We start from the raw sequence: 23,668 nt of genomic DNA on the forward strand, positions 1-23,668 counted from the left end.
GAAAGACATTATTTCTCTTTTGTTGCATTATAACGTGAAGTCACCAAACAGGGGGAAATTTGAAGAATGTTAAAAGATTCATTTCTCGTTGCCTCTTTGTGATGTACTCATCAAAACAGTTGTGGGAACTGAAAAATTTATAATATTGTTAGTGCTTAGGAAGGTATGCTCTAAGGCAGTGGTGGCCAACATGCGGCCCTCCAACGTTGATCATGCGGCCCTAGGCTGATTTGAAAGAAAATCATAAAGGGCGAACACGAAATTATTGCTACACCGAAAATGTCATGCCAATTTTCTTATAATGTTTAGAATCAAACCAAAATTCTAGGGTAGTTTTATACATACATTTACTTCAAAAATCAAAAGAAAAGTTAATCGATGGAGCCTTGAGTGTAAAATTGAACGCATTTTCGCTTGATGCCCTCCATCAAAGTCTTTACAGTGTCATCCGGTACCAGTTTCTCAGTTTTTTTTCCATTTTCTTAACATGTCCTTTTCGTCTTTGACTGTCTTCTTGCTCTTCCGAAGTTCCCGCTTCATTATTGCCCAGTACTGCTCCACCGGGCGCAGCTCCGGACAGTTTGGCGGGTTCATGTCCTTTGGAACAGAATGGACAGAATTGGCCTCATACCACTCCAGGACACTTTTAGAATAGTGGCATGATGCCAAATCTGGCCAAAATAGCGGAGCGACACGACTTGAGACGTTGGGATTTGCTTTAATCATCCGCTTCACCTTTCCCTCCGTCTTTTTGTTCTCCGGTCCCGATTTTCTTCCAGCTCCTTTGCCGTGGTCCAACGTCAACCGCTCCTGGAACTGCTTCAACACTCTGGAGACGGTTGAATGGTGAATGTTCATCATTTTTCCCAACTGCCGGTGCGACAGGTCAGGAAATTCCAGGTGTTTGGAAAGAATTTGTTCTCTCGACTCGCGTTGGTTCACCTCCATTTTCGTTGAATCGAAAAACACGACTTCGAGTTTGACAGCATGTAGACAATACACATCAATGAGAAAGTGTGCAAAATTTGGTTGATTTTTACCCAATGGTAAAAAAGTTATGCCCTGTTGAATGTGTCGCAATAATTTCGTGTTCGCCCTTTATGAGCGAAATTAAGAATATAATTGAAAATTCTTTCATACAATTGAATAAAAATAACTTTGTGAGTAATTCTTGTTAATCGTGTATATCCAAGCTGATCATTTTCTGTAATTTAACCTTCTGACAATTGTTCTCGTTGGTACTCAAAGGATTTTCTCATGATTTTGGTTCTGTTCTGCTCACACTCGCATGAATTCGTGCAAGTAAAGCCGGGTTTAGACGTTATCAGTGACTCGGTTGCGAGTAAACGTCAAACGATCCGAAGAATTACGAACGTACCCATACCATGAAATATGACATTTGATTTGTACGTATGGGGTAAACGGGCGAGTAGCCAAAAAAAATTGAAGTAGCTCGGTTGCGAGTAGCTCCGTACATACAAATCAAATGTCATATTGCGTGGTATGGGTACGTTCGTTATTCTTCGGATCGTTTGGTGTTTACTCGCAACCGAGTAACTGACAACGTATTAAACTGTTTTGAAGGTACAATCTGAAACGAAAATATGAGTCGAAACATGCGTCAAAAATGGACAAGTTTGTTTTGAGTTAGGAACGAAATTTTTTTGTTTAAAGGTTGAAAGAACGAGCTGCCGACTATCATCATCATCAATCAACTCGCATCCATTGGATCATAGTGAGTTCCAAGCTTCTTTTTTTCTTTTTTACTCACTCGAAAACAAACTCAAGCTCAAACAACAAATGGTAAATTTTCATTTTACCCATTTTCTAACATTAAAAATTTCTCAAGTGTCGAAAACTAGGAAAAATGTTGATGTACTCCAGTCGATTAATACTGATTTTTCTCACAGATTTTGGTACTTCAAACACATGAAAGAATTCTCCAATTGTCTCTATCCCATTCAGTTTCGTTGATGAAACTCATTGAAACGCAGTGTGATTTAAAGTTGCGTGACAAATTTGAAAACCATGATATCTTGGATTTCTACTCCAGATTCGTTTTAGAAGCCTGATTTCCATAACTAATAAAACATGCTTATTTTATTACATCTATGTTTGAATCCACAAATATGTGTGGCTATATTGAAATTTCTAATACGGCCCGCACAATATCTATACCTGGCCACCACTGCTCTAAGGTATATCTACGAATTCGACATCACACTCCCTCTCACTTTTCATAGAAAATTTGTTGTTGGACAAGTGCCTTCACATGTCCAATTGATTTATCCAAAATCAGATCAGACTGTCTTCTGGAGCAAAATTTTATCTTGTACTTTTTTATAAATCGATGTTTAGTCAAAGCTCTCTATAGTGACATCGCGAGGGACCGTAGTTACAGAGAATTTCGAGGTCGTTATATAGTTATAAACGCTCAATTCCATACGAAACAATCAAATTATATTCAATCGATTTCTAAAAAGCTTGAAACAAAAACATTGAACAGTCAATTGGATCTTCAGTTCGCTAAAATTATCAATGCTAACAATAGCTGATTGATCATGAACCATCCTGATTATGTTATCTTCAGACAAAATTGTTCCTTCGCATAACCTGTCGAAGAATAATTCACGTTTGTTTGTAAAATATAGATCAAAAAATTGTTATTTTATCATAAATATTTATAACTACAAACTTTTCGCGCCACAAAATTCGGAAAATAAATAAATGTTAATAATCTAGATTTTTCATGATTATTCGAATTGTGAGGAACCATGTATTTTTTTTGATGATATTTATCAGGGTGTTGAACCTTTTTGATCTTTTCGATAGTGTCCAATTTTTTCTGTAGTGTTTATGATTTTCTTGTCTTAGAACGCTGTACTGACAGTGAAATTGAAGTGGAAGAAATGTACTTATACCACCCACCAACTTGAACGCATCTTGTAGACTATTTCCGATAATAAACAGATGACCTTGAGTTGGATCCACAAATTTGGTACATTTAATTATGCTAACACTGTAAAAGGTATGATACTGAAGGTGGTATTTATAGATAAATATGATTGGAGGAACACAGGAAAATGTCGTAGAGAATTGACGCAATTACATGTTACTTTGAAGAGAACTGTGAAAATGTCTTTACAGAAAGATTTGTCACAATAAAGAACCGTACGCTGTCCCGACCTATTTTTTTAAACTTTGTATATACGTAATATACTCAAAATTACAGTTGTCATATCATGTGAACAATTCTAATAGCGAAATTTTTTTCATTTGAACGTATCCTTAATCTTTGACCTTTTTCTCGAGAAATCAAAGCTCGGATGCCAACTGTTTGTTTGAAACATGACCTCCGGCAACGTTTATGGAAAGCTAATGAACTTTTTGGGAAAATTGAAAAATGAACTTATTCCAATTTGAATTTATCAGTATAAACTTTTACATCTTGAAACACAAACCAAATCGTTGCGCCCGGAAATATTGTGGCAACCTACATTCTGTCGTCACAATTCGAAGTAACATTCGTTCCCATGGAAGCCTAGCATCTGTAGACAACGTTATCAAATAAACTCCCAGCATCAATATACACCGCTCGCTGTCTACAGTAACGCTCAAACAATGACAGCTTATACATATGCTGAAAGGTACAAATAATCGCCGCTTGGTCCTGTTAGTTGTCGAAACTGGGTAAATTGAACCAATAAAAACGTGGGATTTATATCTCGCAAATGCACAAAGAAACGACTGAGCAATAAGCGCTTGAAATTGTGGATTTTCGCGATGTGGCAGATTCACCGTTTTACAAATTTTTATTCCAAATATATCCCCAAAGACGCGCAAAACCCCCAACAAAATCGCACAAAAACAGGTTTCACAATTTTTCGGAAACGGTTAGTCTCAGAACAATAATCTTTAGAAGATTTTATACAGAACAAGCTGACCCGACAAACTTTGTCCCGCCCAAAATGGATTTTTGTTCTCAAACATTCTCGTTTTCTTACTCAGCGATCGTTCATGGGTCCAAGTGCAGATCTTTTCATTGATTGATATTCTAATTGACCCTTTACAATTTCTTTTTAGTATAAATTTCCCAGTACTTCTACCAGAACAAATCAAATTATTTTCAGACAAAATTCTCGTTCAAGATTTTTCAATCACTTGGAAATAACATGTTTCTCCGTTACATGGAAAACATGTTTGATACAGGAAATATAATATAATGAAGACAGCTCAAATCAGACGATTCCTTCCACGAGTTTTGCACTTACTAACACATTTGGCGATCCGTTTTTATTCATACAGTTCCGAAGTTTCCCATTTCCTTAAGAGTTTTCCAAAAGCTTCCTAAAAGAGAGAGGAGTAGTGCGGAACCACAGTTTCTTGTCCCATAAAACCTCCACATCAAAATTTGATTCCATTTGCTTGATAAGTTCCCTTAGAGAGGGGGAAGAGTGTCGAACCACCATAAAAACATTTCTTGTCCCCTAGAACCTCCACATACCGGATTTAGCTCCATTTGTTTGATTAGTTCACAAGTTTTGCGATTCAGAGCCTTCGTTTTCGTGTATCCAAAATAAAAATTTAGCTCATTTTTTGACATCCTTCATACATTATATTAAATGAAACTCAAAGTTTCATTATATATCCGCACATACTAAAGGGTGTGTTACATCAAATTGCATCACGGAAAAAACGCTGTAGAAATTCGCCCAGTAGACCGATCCTTTTGAAAATTTTAGGCAGTAAAATAAAAACTATTAAACAACTTTTGGCATTTTCTTTTTATTCATACTTCGAGCCCAACCCCGTATGCTCGCACCTTCCTCTTTACCCCGTCCATAAGGTTCTGTACAACGTCAGGTTGTAGTTTTTTTTTGAACAGAAATCCGTTTTCTCTTGAAGTCCGCCTCCGATTTGACAACTTTTGGGTTCTTCCGGAGGGCCTGCTTCATAATCGCCCAATATTTCTCTATTGGGCGAAGCTCCGGCGCGTTGGGCGGGTTAATTTCCTTTGGCACGAAGGTGACCCCGTTGACTTCGTACCACTCCAACATGTCCTTTGAATAGTGGCACGAAGCGAGATCCGGCCAGAAGATGGTCGGGCCCTCGTGCTGCTTCAATAGTGGTAGTAAGCGCTTCTGTAGGCACTCCTTAAGGTAAACCTGCCCGTTTACCGTGCCGGTCATCACGAAGGGGGCGCTCCGCTTTCCGCAAGAGCAGATCGCTTGCCACACCATGTACTTTTTGGCAAACTTGGATAGTTTCTGGATGCGAATCTCCTTCGGAACGCTGAATTTGTCCTCTACGGAGAAGAACAACAGGCCCGGCAGCTGACGAAAGTCCGCTTTGACGTAGGTTTCGTCGTCCATTACCAGGCAATGCGGCTTCGTCAGCATTTCGGTGTACAGCTTCCGGGCTCGCGTCTTCCCCACCATGTTTTGCCTTTCGTCGCGGTTAGGAGCCTTCTGAACCTTGTATGTACGCAGGCCCTCCCGCTGCTTGGTCCGCTGGACGAATGAACTTGACAAATTCAGCTTATTGGCGACATCCCGGACCGAACTTCTCGGATCACGTCTAAACTGCTTAACTACGCGCTTGTGATCTTTTTCACTGACGGAGCATCCATTTTTGACGTTCTTCACTTTCCGGTCGATGGTTAGGTTCTCGAAGTATCGTTTTAGTACTCTGCTGACCGTGGATTGGACGATTCCCAGCATCTTACCGATGTCCCGATGTGACAACTCCGGAATCTCGAAATGAGTGTACAAGATTAATTCATTCGTTCGACGACATTTTTTCAAATTTACGAAAAATTGACAGTGAAGCATGGCCAACGTGATCTATACACTCTTATCTGATTATAAGTGAAAGCTGAAGATATAATTCCTAAAAATTAAATTTCTACAGCGTTTTTTCCGTGATGCAATTTGATGTGACACACCCTTTAGTACAGCATTTTCTCAAGCGACATGCTAGTGTTTGTATAATATATATGGCTTAGTAATATACAAACAAAATAAGAGACACTTTGCAAAAAAGCACGCATCAAAGGGGAAAAAATGTTTACGCTCTCCGTTTTACTCTCAGCAAAAAAAAAAGCTCTCTTTCGTGTACACCTATAATATTCCATTTCATTCTATAATGTGGTGTAACATTCTCGTGCATTGGTATAACAGCACCTGTGATTATGTGGATAGCGTGGTTGAGTGAAACTGGCTTAAAACCCAGCCGGCCTTGGCATCGTTTGGAATTTGCTTTTGGTACAATTACAAACTGACATTCAGTCTGAGATAGTGAGAGATCTGCTCCATACATACAAACATTTCAACACTCTTGAAAAAGGTGTTTTTATTTTTGTATTTGACAATTTAACACGAGGAAAAGCATATTTTCTGCGAAGAATGATATCTTTTCTACCAACGCTAGTTTGAGTGCGCTATCGATTCAATACATACAATTTTGTTCGATGAACGCACCGCGTCGGTTTTCATGCCGTCTTGTGGAGAGCACTTCTGTGTTTTAACATCACAAGTACACTTTGTTGTTTTTTTCATGCGTTGCCAGAGGAAAAATTATATGGTTATGAAATGTGAAGAAATAATGATGCTGGTGGAACAAAATAAAATTGCCTGTTATCGAGTGTATAGACAAACTTGTTTTGGTGTGATTCAATTTTCTTCCATGCGGTATATGGATAGGAAAGGTGTTTTTCAATTTTTTAATATAGTATTAATCGACGTTCACATTCCTCGGGTTCGTGTTTCCGAGACTTTACGATAAGATTTATTCCAAAGTGTAAATTGAAGGTTGTTTGCAATAACAGATTCTTAAAGACTTATCATATAGAAAACTCTATTCATTAAACTTTGATCAACATCTCTGTCATCCACTAAATAGTTCTTTTCCTCGGGTTCGAGGGATTTTTTGGAAAAACATATCTGATGACAGAAAAACAGAAATACCATATCTTTATATTTTTGATGTATTTGATTTTTTTTGGTATAAAAAATATTTCAATCTTACATTGTTTCAGGTAATCTGTATTTCTATCTGTTTCTAATTCACGAGATAAATTTTTAATCACATGTTTAACAAAATTATTTGGCGATGTTGATAGTAAAAGCGCTAGTGCTAGAAAGTATGTACACTGCACAATGGTCCAGGAGATGCATTTAAGAGGAAATTAGCATTTAGAGCTCGACAGTTATTCTCTAGACAAAAACTGTCTTCGACAAAGTTGTTACATATGATAGAGCGCTTATTTTCATGTTGTCAAAAATAGGGTGACCAAAATTTTCGATGAAATAAAAAATCTAACTTTCCTATCTCTATATATAGAGGTAAACATAGTTCGACAATGTTGTAGTCCCAGTTATTCGAGACATCTTTGTAGAACAAAGTTTTTTTTTCTATCTCTTGAAATAACCGATATAGCGCCTTTTTTCTAAGTTGCGTCAGGGTCACCATGAAAAAACAGTTTTTTGCTCTAACTTTGATATTTCAAATTCTACATGCAAACTGTCTTCGTAAGACTTTTAAAGGGTGTGTCACATCAAATTGCATCACGGAAAAAACGCTGTAGAAATTCGCCCAGTAGACCGATCCTTTTGAAAATTTTAGACAGTAAAATAAAAACTATTAAACAACTTTTGGCATTTTCTTTTTAATCATACTTCGAGCCCAAGCCCGTATGCTCGCACCTTCCTCTTTACCCCGTCCATAAGGTTCTGTACAACGTCAGGTTGTAGTTTTTTTTTAACAGAAATCCATTTTCTCTTGAAGTCCGCCTCCGATTTGACAACTTTTGGGTTCTTCCGGAGGGCCTGCTTCATAATCGCCCAATATTTCTCTATTGGGCGAAGCTCCGGCGCGTTGGGCGGGTTCATTTCCTTTGGCACGAAGGTGACCCCGTTGGCTTTGTACCACTCCAACACGTCCTTTGAATAGTGGCACTAAGCGAGATCTGGCCAGAAGATGGTCGGGCCCTCGTGCTGCTTCAATAGTGGTAGTAAGCGCTTCTGTAGGCACTCCTCAAGGTAAACCTGCCCGTTTACCGTGCCGGTAATCACGAAGGGGGCGCTCCGCTTTCCGCAAGAGCAGATCGCTTGCCACACCATGTACTTTTTGGCAAACTTGGATAGTTTCTGCTTGCGAATCTCCTCCGGAACGCTGAATTTGTCCTATGCGGAGAAGAACAACAGGCCCGGCAGCTGACGAAAGTCCACTTTGACGTAGGTTTCGTCGTCCATTACCAGGCAATGCGGCTTCGTCAGCATTTCGGTTTACAGCTTCCGGGCTCGCGTCTTCCCCACCATGTTTTGCCTTTCGTCGCGGTTAGGAGCCTTCTGAACCTTGTATGTACGCAGGCCCTCCCACTGCTTGGTCCGCTGGACGAATGAACTTGACAAATTCAGCTTATTGGCGACATCCCGGACCGAACTTCTCGGATCACGTCTAAACTGCTTAACTACGCGCTTGTGATCTTTTTCACTGACGGAGCATCCATTTTTGCCGTTCTTCGCCTTCCGGTCGATGGTTAGGTTCCCGAAGTATCGTTTTAGTACTCTGCTGACCGTGGATTGGACGATTCCCAGCATCTTACCGATGTACCGATGTGACAACTCCGGATTCTTGAAATGAGTGTACAAGATTAATTCACGACGCTCGTTCGACGACATTTTTCCAAATTTACGAAAAATTGACAGTGAAGCATGGCCAACATGATCTATACACTCTTATCTGATTATAAAACCAAAGCTGAAGATATAATTCCTAAAAATTAAATTTCTACAGCGTTTTTTCCGTGATGCAATTTGATGTGACACACCCTTTAGAACATAATAATACAAACATTTTGCGATGCAGAACTTATCAATATCTCAACTTCATTCAAACTTATTGATATTTATTCCCAGAAAAAAGGCTCTTTACAATTGCTTGCCATTCTTTCTGTTGACGGAATTTGAGAGAGCAAATTTCACTCTATATAATATGTAATTTTCAATGATATGTTATTTTTTGTATTTGAGTAAATTAAAATTGAAATCATGAGGTTTTGGGTGAAAGCCCATCATTAACTTTGAGCAGGATTAAGATATTGAAAAGTTCTGCATCGCAAAATGTTGGTAAAAAGCTCTGATAAGCTCTAAAAGTCGTACAAAGATAATTTTGATGCAGAATTTTTAATACAAAAGTTAAAAAAAACCGTTTTTTCACGGTAACCCTAATGCAACATAGTTTAAAACAACTTTGTAGGAGATATTTATTCTTTAGACAAAAACTGTCTTCGACAATGTTGTTACATGTGATAGAGCGCTCATTTTTATGTTATCAAAAATCGGGTGACCAATATTTTCGATGAAGTAAAAAATCTAACTTTCTTATCTTTATAGATAGAGATGAACATAGTTGGACAATGCTGTAGTCTCTGTTATTTTAAACAAATTTGTAGAACAACATTTTATTCCTTATTTTAATATAAACGATTTAGCGCTTTCTTCTGAGTTGCATTAGGGTGATCATGGAAAAGCGAGTTTTGTTGCTCTAACTTTTATATTTCAAACTCTACACCAAAACTGTCTTAGTACGACTTTTGGAGTCTATCAAGATCAACATTTTGCGATGCAGAACTTGTCAATATCTTAATCCTACTCAAAGTTATTGATTGTTTTTTACCCAAAAACTCATGATTTCAATTTTAATTTACTCAAACACGAAAAATAACACAATTTTGAAATTCACATATCATGTAGAGTGAACTATGCTTTTTCAAATGCCGTCAATAAACTTTGTTTATGTTTGCCCCAGAAAGAGTTACAAATAATTGCAGAGAGCGTATTTTTTAGGAAGAAATATCAATAACTTTGAATCAAGTTGAGATATTGACAAGTTCTGCATAGCAAAATGTTTGTATTAGTAAGCTCTAAAAGTCTTTCGAAGACAGTTTGTATGTAGAATTTGAAATATAAAAGTTAGAGCAAAAATACAGTTTTCTTAATTGTGACCCTAACGCAACTTAAAAAAAAGGTGCTATATCGGTTATTTCAAGAGATACAAAAAAAATTTGTTCCACAAAGATGTCTTAAATAACTAGGACTACAACATTGTCGAACTATGTTTACCTGTAGCTGTATCTAGTATCTAGAGATAAAAAAAAATTTGGTCACCCTATTTTTTTTTCCAAAATATATATTTTTATAAAGGCTCATATGGCGTTAGCCTCACGGGGCCGGGAGTTCAATATTTGGTCACCCTATGTTTGATAACATAAAAATGAGTGCTCTATCATATGTAACAACTTTGTCGAAGACAGTTTTTGTCTAGAGAATAACTGTTCGTGCTTCCATGTAGAAGAATAACATTCATTGAAGGCGATTTGAAACTGATAAATGTCGACTCCTCAAATTATTCTTCCATACAAACCCATCACAATAAGGCAGATCATTATTATTATTTTTTTCCACTCATGGATGATCTCTTATAAAGGGTTCCAATATTTAGGGCCCAAGTGATTTGAAATTATATAGCTCAACAAGTGAAAATATACAAATTGAAATAAAACATTTCTGATGGAAATCTTATCTTATTAGCGGAATCTATAAAAATAAGAGGAATGAAATGTCGTAAAAAAGCAGATGAAACTAGTAGAGTAACGATGTTTAAATCTCAGAAAAATATTATTTTTCAGTAAAGCGACCCAAAATAGTGAATTATTTGATTGCATGTTTTTGGTTGACACTGTAGCGGGATAACCTATTACCATTATCCTTTCCCACTTGTCATAAAATCCCAACGATCCTATTCCCACAAATTCATTCCCACGCCATAAATTATCGTCATACATGTTTGTAGGCCAAATGCATTTTTATGTCACAAGCTCACAGCTGCATACGATAATATTAAATAACAACCACTCACCCTTGCAGCGTAACATTATGCAGAACTAACCCACTTCAACCAAGTGTGAAATGACAACACACAGAAACAACCACTACCCTTTTGTTCTCCGTATTGACCCGTTCGAACCAATCGAACGCGCTCACATATTTCCTTGCTGGCTCCTCCTCCTCTAGAATAGAAGCTACCTTGTGTAGAGTTTTAGTTTAAGCATTATAAAAAGTACATGTCGAATGCAAGCGAGAGGCTTTTACATTTCCAACCAATCAAGTTAACAAGTGTCGAATGCACGCGAGGACGGAACTAAGAATATAGTGATATTTATATTAGTGGAATGTGCCTGAGTTCTTTCATTCCGAAATATATCACAAGTGCCCCAAAGTGATAGAAATTGTATACTACATCGGGTTGAACTTCCACATGGCGACCGAGACTTTAGCCTGAATCTTCGGCTATGAGTGAAACCAAACAATTTTTTTGTTTTGACGAAACAGTGAACGTTCAAAAATGGGCTTTTTCTCGGCAGACGAGATAGTGTCGAGCGCCCCAGTGTCGAGTTCACCGCAAACGATTGCTTTATGCATCCTTGCTGGTGCTGCGTTAGGTTACGGTGTTGTGCGGTTAATGCACACGTTTTATAAGAATCACTCGGAGAGAGTAGCCTCCCGAGCAGTGAGAGCGGCACAGCTCAACCAGGTATAAAGGGCAGAAGTGAACTATTTTTTTTTTCAAAATTTGAACAAAGTGAACTAATCAACGAAGACGTGCCAACTAGACCAAAGTGAACTAATAAACGGAACCGTGCTAACCACCCATGTGAACGAACCAATAGAAACTCATTACACGAACTAGTGACCATTGGAAAAACTAAACATGTGGAACGAGAACATCAAGGACATCTTGGCCCAGGCGGAGGCCCAAGCGGAACACATCGCATTAGTGGAAAAAATCGGATGGCGGCAATATAGGAAGCAACACCCGAAGCAGCCGAAAAGAGGTTTCAATATCAAAATTGAAGACATCCATGGAGCAACCATCTATGTGACACCTTTCACAAAGCTCAGCCTTACTGATACTGTAGTAGGATACCGCCGACAGAGATGGTAAGTCAATTATAAGATGTAAAATATGAAAAAAAAAAAAAATTTTTGAAGTAAAAATTGTTAATGAAAAAAAAAAAAAAAAAAACACAAAATGTTCATGTAAAATATGTGCTAAGCTGTAAGACTACTTGTTGTAGACATCAACAAAAACAGAAATAAAAAAAAATTTCGCCTTTAATTTAATGGCAAGTTTAATAGAAAACAAAATACAGAAATTACAAGTAATTGCAAAATCACTGCGATCCGAGCAAACTAAAAAGTTAAGAAAAGCTACATTGAGAACCAAGCTCGCAGAAGCTGAAAAATTAGCTGAAGATATTAAAACAATAGTAGACCCCCTCGTACACAATAAAGAGGCTGAAGAATTGTTATTGCTTGCCGAAAATGCTAATCTAATATATCAAGATATTAGAAATAAAATAAACATTATCATTAAACAAAAATCTTTCAAAGAAGTAGCTCTTGCGATATTGTTCGTTGTTGGAATACAAAAACCGAAAATGTCCAAATTCGATTACAAAGAGGCAGCCGCAATGGTGCCAATCTACGACGGCTCACCTGATGGACTCGATATGTTCATCAGTGCAGCCACACTACTAAATGAGATCTCCCCCAGCGCAAACAAAGCGTTGGTATATCAATTCCTACTGACCAGACTCGACAAAAAGGCCCGAAGAGCAATTAATAATAGCGTGGATATACCTTCACTGCTAACAAATTTAAAAACTACATGTATATCAAAGACTAGCGCCGACAGCATATTAGCGAAGTTGAAGTCTATAAAAAAACAGTCAGCAGACGAATTATGTAAGGAAGTTGAAGAGCTGACCGAACAACTCATCGACTTACACATCAAGGAAGAGACACCACCGCAACGAGCAGCAAAACTCGCTTGCCAAGCAGGAATCGATGCCCTCATCGAAGGCATTGATAACCCTGAATTAAAAACTATATTACGTGCGGGAGCCTTCACCAGCATAGCTGACGCAGTGGAGAAGGTCAATAAATATAAATCGCTGACAACCAAATCAGCAAATGTGCTTATTTACAATCGCGGGCAGCGACAACCGCCCTACCCGCATCCTAACCGTTTCAACCAGAACAATCGTGGTAGAAATTTTAATAACTATAGAGGAAGAGGTGGTAGATTCAATAATCAACCTCAACAAAACCAAAATTTTAACCAAAATCGCCAATATCATCAACAGAATTTCCCTAACCAAAACAGAAACTTTAGGGGCAATGGCAGCCAAAACTATTACAACAGACCGCAACATTTCATTAGAATTGCGGAAAACTCCGAAAACCCGGCTGCGAACCTCCGCGCGTTGTCGGACGAAGAACAGGAGGAAAACCGAAATCAACATCAAATATTTTCAACCTAAATATTACTTGTTCAATGTTTATTATAGTTAAATTAAGCATGTGCGAACAACCATGCGTTCTTATTCTTGATACAGGGGCAGATATATCAATCCTAAAGGAAAATTTGATCAAACGTACCCAGAAAATTAACAAAAATAATACATGCATAATAAACGGCGTGACCGAAGGGAAACTTGAAACAATAGGTAGTACCAACACTAGTCTACTTATAGAAAATAATAAAATTCCACACCAATTCCATTTGGTGAATAAACAATTCCCAATTACAGCTGACGGCATTCTAGGAAAAGACTTTTTAACAAAATATGAATGTAATCTGTGTTTGAAGACATGGTTACTATCCTTTTTCTTCAATGAGACTAATCTAGAAGTACCGATCCATGACACATGGGACGATCATCTAGTCATCCCCCCCAGATGCCAGATTATCAAAGAAATAAAAATTCCACATATAAAAGAAGACACTGTCATAATTTCTCAAGAAATCAAACCTGGAGTATTTTGCGCAAATTCCATAGTTAACTCTAAAACACAATTCGTTAAAATCATTAATACCAATACGTCTGAAATACTTCTACCCAAAAATTTCAAGCCACTAACCCAACCGTTAACACATTTTACAATCAACCACAACACAACTAACAACCCTAATCGTATACCAAAATTAACTGAAGAATTAAATCTAACTAACACTCCCCGTGAAGCCCAACACAAACTGATAAATCTCTGCAGAAACTATAACGAAATATTCGCTTTAAAAGATGACTTCTTAACTACCAACAACTTTTATAAACAAAACATTCAACTCAACGACAAAAACCCCGTCTACATAAAAAATTATCGAACTCCAGAGGCCCAAATAACAGAAATAAATAAACAAATATCAAATATGTTAGAAAATAGAATCATCCAACCATCAACCTCTCCATATAATTCCCCTATACTTTTAGTGCCAAAAAAATCTAATACACAAGATAAAAAGTGGCGATTAGTGGTAGACTTTCGCCAGCTCAACAAAAAAATTACACCAGATAAATTTCCCCTTCCAAGAATAGATGAAATACTCGATCATTTAGGAAGAGCCAAATACTTTACTACTCTAGACCTAATGTCAGGTTTCCACCAAATAGAACTTGACGAAAATTCCAAAAAACTAACAGCATTCTCTACTTCAAACGGTCATTTCGAATTCAATAGACTACCTTTCGGATTAAATATTTCCCCAAACAGCTTCCAAAGAATGATGACAATTGCACTCAGCGGCTTACCACCAGAGTGTGCTTTCCTTTACATTGACGACATTATAGTAGTCGGATGTTCCATAAATCATCATTTAAGTAATTTGGAAAAAGTTTTCAAACAACTCCAAAAATATAATTTGAAACTTAACCCCGCAAAATGCTCATTCTTTAGACCAGATGTCACATACCTAGGTCATAATATATCCGCATCTGGCATCCAACCAGATAAATCAAAATTTTCAGTCATATTAAATTACCCTACACCAAACACATCGGATGAAGTCCGTCGATTCGTTGCTTTTTGCAACTATTATAGAAGATTTATTAAAAATTTTGCCCAAATTGCGCATCCCTTAAACAAACTCCTTCGAAAAAATGCAGTCTTCGATTGGAGCTCTGAATGTCAGCAAGCATTCAATTCTTTAAAATCAGCACTGATTTCTCCCACAATTTTACAATTTCCCGATTTTAAAAAAGAATTCACACTAATAACCGATGCATCAAAGACTGCCTGTGGCGCAGTATTGGCCCAAGATTGCGATGGAATCGAATTACCGATCGCTTACGCAAGTAAAGCCTTCACCAAAGGTGAAGCAAATAAATCAACAATTGAACAGGAACTTACTGCCATTCATTGGGCAATAACATTCTTTAGACCATACTTATACGGAAGAAAATTCACGGTAAAAACAGACCACAGACCGCTTGTTTACCTTTTTTCAATGAAGAATCCATCTTCCAAATTAACACGAATGAGACTAGATTTAGAGGAATTTAATTTTGACGTACAATATGTACAAGGAAAACTAAACGTAACTGCCGACGCATTATCACGAATAGCAATTGATTCTGAAACTTTGAAAACAATAAACGTCCTAGCCGTTCAAACGAGAGCAATGACAAGAAAAGAACAAAATATGAATCAGACGGAATACGAACACTTGAATAATAACACTGTACTCGATGTCAATGAGCCTGATCAACTCAAAGTATACGAGGCAGTTGAACCAACCGAATGGGAAAAACTACCCAAACTTCAATGCGGACGCGCACTCGAAGATAATGAAAACGCTAGCGAGAATGAATTTAATAATATGAAATGCGCAATTAAAAATAAAACAGGATTCAAAGAATTAATGTCGACAAATACAAAAATTGCAAGCAACTCGAAAGAGACCTTAGGGAATCTATTACAGAAAGTTGAAAATATGGCCAAAAAATTAAGAATAAGCGCGATAGCTCTAGCGTTATCAAGCGTGATATTCCAATTATGCAGCGTTCAATTCTTCAAGAAGACTTGTAACGACTCGCTAAAAGACTTGCAAATAGTGCTCTACACACCCAAGCGTGTGATAGAAAGCCAAGAAGAAAAATTAAAAATCCTGAAAAATTATCATGATGCACCAATTGGAGGACATATAGGTGCCAATCGATTATATAAAAAGCTCAGTAGACTCTATTCCTGGAGCAAAATGAAATCAGAAATTTATGAATATGTTAGAAATTGTATACAATGCAAACAAAATAAACACAAAACCCCGACCAAGGAAAACTTTATAAAAATACCCACCCCAGAAAAACCTTTTGATTGTGTATCTATTGACACTATCGGACCTTTTAACAAATCTAATTCAGGAAATAGATATGCATTAACTATCCAATGTAACCTCTCCAAATACGTAATAATAAAACCAACCCCAGACAAACAAGCATCCACAATAGCGAGAGCATTTATAGAAAATTGCATTCTCGTATACGGTACTCCGTCAATTGTTCAAACTGATCAAGGAACCGAATACAAGAATGAATTATTTGACAATATTTCAAAATTACTCCAAATTCAACAAAAATTTTCTACCCCCTATCACCCGCAATCAATCGGAAGTTTAGAAAGAAACCATCGTTGTCTTAATGAATACGTGAGACAATTCATCAACCCATCGCAGAGCGACTGGGATGATTGGTTGCCTTACTACGCATTCTGTTACAACACCACTCCGCATACAGATTTTTCATACACACCTTTTGAATTAGTTTTCGGCAGAAACGCAACACTGCCATACAACCTAAAATCACACATTGAACCCGTATACAATATCGAGCAATATCATAAAGAATTACAATTCAAACTCAAAACGGCAACAAAATCAGCAAAAGAAATAATTGACAGAATCAAACAAAAGCGTCGTGAAGATCAGCAGAAAGATACAAACCCAATACAAATACATGAGAATGATTTAGTTATGATGACTAACGAAAACAGAAGAAAACTAGACAAGGTATATCAAGGACCATACAAGGTCATATCAATAAATCACCCAAACGCGACATTATTAGATGAGAAAACCCAAAACACTCATACTGTACATAAAAATAGATTAATTACTTATAATTCCCTCCTCCGTTAGGGGGAAGGGGGTATTAGAAATTTGGTACGTATCAGAGATTAAGTTCATTTTTACTCAATTATTTCCCAATTATAATTATTATTAAAATCATCACTGTTATTATCATCATAATTATCGACAATCATTAAATACAAATATTATACAATAAGCATCACAGAACAAATTAAAACTATTATAAATTAAATACACTATATAATTAAATTTACGAATTTATCACAACCTGTAAATATAGTTAGATAACCATATGTAAGAGGAGAAGCTATAACACCCAATAATAATGAATATAATAATAATAAATGATTCCACCCGGTTACATCATTCTCCCAAAGAGGGATGGTGTAGCGGGATAACCTATTACCATTATCCTTTCCCACTTGTCATAAAATCCCAACGATCCTATTCCCACAAATTCATTCCCACGCCATAAATTATCGTCATACATGTTTGTAGGCCAAATGCATTTTTATGTCACAAGCTCACAGCTGCATACGATAATATTAAATAACAACCACTCACCCTTGCAGCGTAACATTATGCAGAACTAACCCACTTCAACCAAGTGTGAAATGACAACACACAGAAACAACCACTACCCTTTTGTTCTCCGTATTGACCCGTTCGAACCAATCGAACGCGCTCACATATTTCCTTGCTGGCTCCTCCTCCTCTAGAATAGAAGCTACCTTGTGTAGAGTTTTAGTTTAAGCATTATAAAAAGTACATGTCGAATGCAAGCGAGAGGCTTTTACATTTCCAACCAATCAAGTTAACAAGTGTCGAATGCACGCGAGGACGGAACTAAGAATATAGTGATATTTATATTAGTGGAATGTGCCTGAGTTCTTTCATTCCGAAATATATCACAAGTGCCCCAAAGTGATAGAAATTGTATACTACATCGGGTTGAACTTCCACAACACGTTAAGAATGTTCTTGCTCCGCTCTCCATTCAATCCGCATCAAGAGTATTTGCACAATATCAGTGTCGGTCCCCGCTTCCAAAGATATTTATTGAATAAAAAGAAAATAATCAGAGATTCCACTATAAAGTAGTCACATATCGTACAACATCCGAAAAAAAAAACATGTTGTTTTTTATTTTCTTATTTAGTAACTGTGATGAACGGTTTTCCAACGAAAAGCTCAAAGTCAGTTCCTAGGATCCGACGTAGCATTTTTGCATATTATCGTGATTGACATGTTCTGCAAACTTTTTTCTATTTAGAAACATGCCAAGAATATGTCAAACGCGAGAATTTTCACACGAAAATGTTACGAGTAAAACATTAGGAGTAAAATGAAATGTTCGGGTATTTTGGTTATTGTTTAAGGTATATTTGAAGATGTATTTTCCATTTTTTGAGTGCACGAATAATGATTATTACGCTGTTGACAGCTAGATGCGTAGATGCTGTCTGTAAAACGGTACCTTACTATCGGTTCTGAAGCAACGGGGTGTCGCAGAACGAATTCCAATGAATATTTAGAAACTTTGGGACAATACCTCAAGTGTTACATAGGGGATTTTGAAATTTTCCAAAATGGTGGCCACAAATGCAAAAAAAAATCGGTTTTTTTCGACCTTCCAGACCACACCTTAAGGGAGTATTCTAGTCTAGAAATTTGAAGAAAATCAATTTTTTTTCCTTCATATTTCTGTAGTTTAGGCACCGTACCCTAAATATGACTTAACGAAAATCCTATTATGTACCGAGTTAGAGCTATTTTAGTGATGCGATATCCAACCTGGCACGGTCATAACAATGAACTTCAAACGCGTTTTTCTCGAAACTAGTTTTTTCAAACTGGCGTACATGATATCTCAAGTTCTACTGAACCGATTCATGTCGAATTTATATGGATACAATCTGCAGGCACCTCTCTATCGCATGAACCGCTACAGCATGATATTTTTTAAATTTTACTATTTTTAAAAAATCCGGAAACGCAAGAAAAAAAACTTTTTGAACCGCATTTTGTTTTTCAAACGGCCGCCATTTAATCAAAAAAGATGTTTTCGACTTGTCCGAGGTTCATGCGATAGCGGCATCTTTACTGATTCAGAATCTATTCGATTTTTTTTTGTTCCAGATAACCAGAAAGTCTGGAATCGTGTACGCCATGGCACAACTTTTTTTTTGAACCCTCTCACTTCATCAGCTCTTAACTATTCTAGTTATGAATATTTTTTCTCCGTTCAATTTTTGTTTTATCGTTAAAAGATAGATGAACAAATAATGATATAATGAATAGTAAAAATATTCTTTGTTTTATTTTTACGGAGCTCGAAAAAACGTCCGAAATTCGTGTCTCTACACTAGAATATCCCCTTAAACAAAATTAGGATTAGTTGCAATTTTTTCAAAGAAAACATGATAAACTTGTTAGAAAAACGTTTTTCCTGTAAAAGTGTCAATCTTCCGATGTATGAATGACTTGTTGTCGATTGTCTGGGCTATTCATATTGTTTTTTGCAATTTTAAAAAATACATTTTTGAGAAAAATGAGTTTCAATTTTTTTTTAATTTTAGTGTGTTTTTTTTTCAATCTGAGATGGTGCTGTCAATGACTAGTCGAGTTGGCATGAAATTCGTCTATAGTCAACTTAAACACTACGAATCTACAGAATTTAGATAATGACACTAGTGTTATGTTTTTTTTCCAAATAACTCTTCACAGCGCGCGATCAAACAAAATGAAAACATAAAAAAACTATCAAGCATAAATCAAACAAAAAAAATTGTAACCTACCAGCTCGGTTATCCACCAGGACCTCATCCACCCCGGCGCCAACGGGGGACGCGTACCGATCGGTGGTAGTCGAGGTGGCCTCGCTCCCCGTCCACCGGTTATCCTTGTTGAGCAGCAGCCGCCCGTTGAGGGGCGCCTGCTGAAACTGGTGCTGCGTCACCGGATCGCCGTTCAGCTTGAAGAACCCCAGCACCAGGAAGGACCAGATACCGAGGCCGAAGATGAACTTGAACACCACGCGGGTCTTGGGGGACATTCTGTGGGACATTTTTTTGTTTCGATTTTGTGCTCGGCTGGCGCGGTTTTTTGTTTATTGGGGAGTAAGGTGCGCGGTTGAATTCCTGGCTAGACTCAAGGGCAGAGTGTTCCTCCTAGAGGCAGGCGCAGCTTTGCGAGTGGGTGTAGTGCACGGACGGGCTCGACGGCAATAATTCACTTCTCGATCATATTTTTCTTTCGTCTGGTCGTTCGTGTGATGCTTCCGCTAGTCGATGGCAATGTGAACTTTTTCTGTGGAAGGAAAAAGAAAAATGGAAATGCTATTTAAACATATTTAGTTACAAAATATAAAATATAACAAATTTGTAGAAATTATCTTATTTGGCATGAAAAGTTTTCGTTGTTTCGGAGGAATAAACAGCTTCTTATCAGAGATTTTAAATTACCTGTCGAATCGGATCAACAAACGTCCCCTACTTAAGGCTATCTATTGATATTTACAAACCACTCAACTGTCTATCGACGACATGCATCGGGAATAACATTTCGTGCTTTTTAGTTTGCCGCGAGAATCCGCACACTCGACAAGCCGTAAATGCGGATCAAAGTCAAGAGACCAATAAACTTCGAACGCGCGCCTTCCAAAGTTAGAAAATATCGATCGTTATGAACTCCCAAGACCACGTTAATTGACACCACAATGCCGCTGCGAGACCCAATTACGCCTACTACCCGCCGTGGTCAGTGCTGTGGAAGTCGCTTCCTACTCGAGAGAAGTCACGCATTGAATATGTTCACGTCGCCACGTAACAAACCGGTCACATTCGGCTCGCTTCTTGGAATCCCATCCAAATCGAATTTATGTTTCGTTACGTCGCCAGCGGGGCCCTAGGCAACATTCCATCCAAGCTGACATTGACACTGGTCAGGTGTGGAACAGTCACGTTCGGGCGTGGCATTCCAACTATGACAACATTTGGTCTTCGCAAGGGCCCCCACGTCATGATCCGTGCAACGCATCCGACGAAAAAGACGCATAAAGCGGGGCATAAAATCGTGTACCCCAAAAAGCGTATTACATCATCATCACGGTTGCGGTAGTAAATTCTCATCCTCAATGTGCCGGCTGCCGCCAGGGTGGAAGCAAAACAATGCCCCCGCGACCCTCGCGTGGCGATGGAAATCAGCGAACTTGAAAAACAACCTAATCGTGATGTTATCAGGCGGTATAAACAAAATGCGCTATTTGCTAGCAACTTAGGCAGCCGACAAATACGCTAGACGCTTGGAGTGCATTTTAACGCATATTTGTGTGTCTACACCGATGGTGGCGGCGGCGGAAGCGGTGCTGTACTTGAACTCTCCCGGAAATGCTGACGGGAAAGATTCATGCGATTCTCGGCGGATTATTGGGTCCGGATGCTCTTTTCCGAGTCCATTCCACCAGCGGTGCCATTGCCAGCCGACGTGATTAAGCGATTAATTTCAGTTGGTATGCAATACGGGCGGATATCGGTGATAAGCGTGATCCGCCCTCTCTCATTCTGTTCTCGAATATTCATGCGTCTCCATTCGGGGCTATGTTGTTATTTATGTGATAAAGTGTTTTGCCAATGTGCTTCGGCAAGCGGTCCCGAAGTAATGCTTGAATATAGATTACGCATTGCGTAATCTAATCGATACGAAACTCGGTGCCCTCGGGTGCTACAAATCCACTACACGATAAACTGATAATCTCATATTTTATCTCGACTATGCGTACTTCCGTTCCCTAGATAAACGAGCGGAATACAAATACGGAGTAATTCCACGCCAAATTAATCGGGCACTACCCAAAACTAAAATTAAAAAAATATAAAAAACTAAAAAAATAAAATAGCAATTTTATTTCAGAATGTGATTTTTCCGAAAGATTTAGCTTATTTGGCAATCTCTGAACAAATGATTTTGTTTTTTTTTAATTTTTCTTCAATCTGTTTTTTTTTTGACGTGGGACTACGTCTAACCGGACCGAAATGTGGGGGGTAAAATGAAAACCTAAACACAGAACATGTAGGAAAAAATGAAAGACTCCGAATGCTTATAATTCGAACGTTTCTACGCATCTATCGCAATTAATAAAATGTTGTTTTTCATTAAATAAACAATTTAATAACTGTAAAATGTTAGGCGTTATCTAAACGACCTAACTGCCTCGTTTTGATTGGCCCGATTCACGGTTTCCCCAAAACAGCCATCATAACCAAGCAGCCTTGAGGAAATCGGCATTGCAAAAACAGGAAAGTATTGGGGCTTTTGTTCTCATCGAAATGTGTTCCCCAACACAGACTTCAAAACCAAGCATTGTTAGAGAAATCGACATTGCAAATACTGCAAGTCGAGGGCATTTTTGTTCCGGCTGAAATATGTTTTCCTAACACAGAACACAAATCCATGGAGCGTGGGGAAATTGGCATTGCAAATTCATGCAGGTCGGGGATATTTTTGTTCCGACTGAAATGTGTTTTCCTCTTACTTCAAAACCAAGGTGTCTGGGGAAATCGGCTTTGCAAATAAATGCAAACGGCGAGTACTCTTGTACTCGCTTGCCTTCGTGCAAACCAGAATATGTTTCCTCAACACGGTCTTCTAAACTTAGGAACCTGGGAAAATCGTGCAGACATTAGAGGCGAATGAACTTTCAAGTGAAAAGCCTCTATAGTAGAAAAGTAGGAGTTGAGTTTGTTCATGTAAGCTGGGGGTACTTCTGCACCCGCTTTTTTTTGCACTCCAAAAAGTGTTTTCCTAACACGGATTACAAAAGCGGGTACGAACACAACGCTTTGGGTCGGTTATTCAAGATTGCATTGAAAGATATGCCTTCATATCTTCTGCTCACTGAATTTCTGGGCATACCATTTGATGATAACCATTTGCTGCGTTAACGCCTATTGATTAAACATTATGCGTTTGACGTACATGTCAAAATCGAAACTGAGTGCCTGAAGTTCATCAAATCAAACAAATTCGCGGTTCGAGAAGTACGTACACTTGAGAGATGCAAACTTTAGAGGGAAATGTAAAATAAAATAATCGTTTGATAATTCTTCCGTTCACATATTTTGTCATAGGCATCATATCAAACGTAAAAGGGCTGTCATTAAATTTACTTGTAACGAAGAATATAATCTATCACAATGCATGAATTGACCTTACATGGCATGTATTCAATCTCTTTACTCACAAAGCAAATATATTGAATTCAATTGAATTCTGAAATTGTTTCATTCAAACAAAAAAATTATCAATAGAAACAAATTATTGCTAAGGTAAGGTAGTCCCACGTCAACCTTGCGGTTATATCATAGTTATAACCCACCCGTTTTTTTATAATTAGACTCATCTAGCAATTCAGCTGTAACAGAGCCGAATTTATCGTGTACATTTTTCCCATGTTGTATATTACACAGTAGCCATTTAGGCGTAAGAGTTTTTCTATCTCATCGGTACACATTTTTATCTATTACACATTAGCCGTTTAGGCGTTAGAGTATTCATATTCTATCGATACACAACACATGTTGCATTTTTCGGCGTAAGAAAATTCCTATCATTCGAATGTTCACAGTTGGACACAGCGGGACTATTGATATTAGGCTTCCATTGTTGTGTTCAGCACCAA

The 23,668-nt window shown here is 37.8% G+C and overlaps 1 protein-coding gene across 6 annotated transcripts in view; it reads right to left on the reverse strand.

Moving 5' to 3' along the window:
- LOC129774891 (uncharacterized) overlaps positions 1-23,668 on the reverse strand; it is a 531,717-nt gene that overhangs the window by 47,056 nt on the left and 460,993 nt on the right. For all 6 annotated transcript variants that reach the window (XM_055778944.1, XM_055778941.1, XM_055778943.1 and 3 more), the window contains one exon: positions 19,789-20,298. In XM_055778944.1, the coding sequence (XP_055634919.1) occupies positions 19,789-20,056 (268 nt within the window). In that variant the 5' untranslated portion in view covers positions 20,057-20,298. The remainder of the gene's footprint in view (positions 1-19,788; positions 20,299-23,668) is intronic.

The sequence above is a fragment of the Toxorhynchites rutilus genome, chromosome 3 (assembly GCF_029784135.1).
Source record: "Toxorhynchites rutilus septentrionalis strain SRP chromosome 3, ASM2978413v1, whole genome shotgun sequence".
Lineage (NCBI taxonomy): Eukaryota > Metazoa > Arthropoda > Insecta > Diptera > Culicidae > Toxorhynchites > Toxorhynchites rutilus.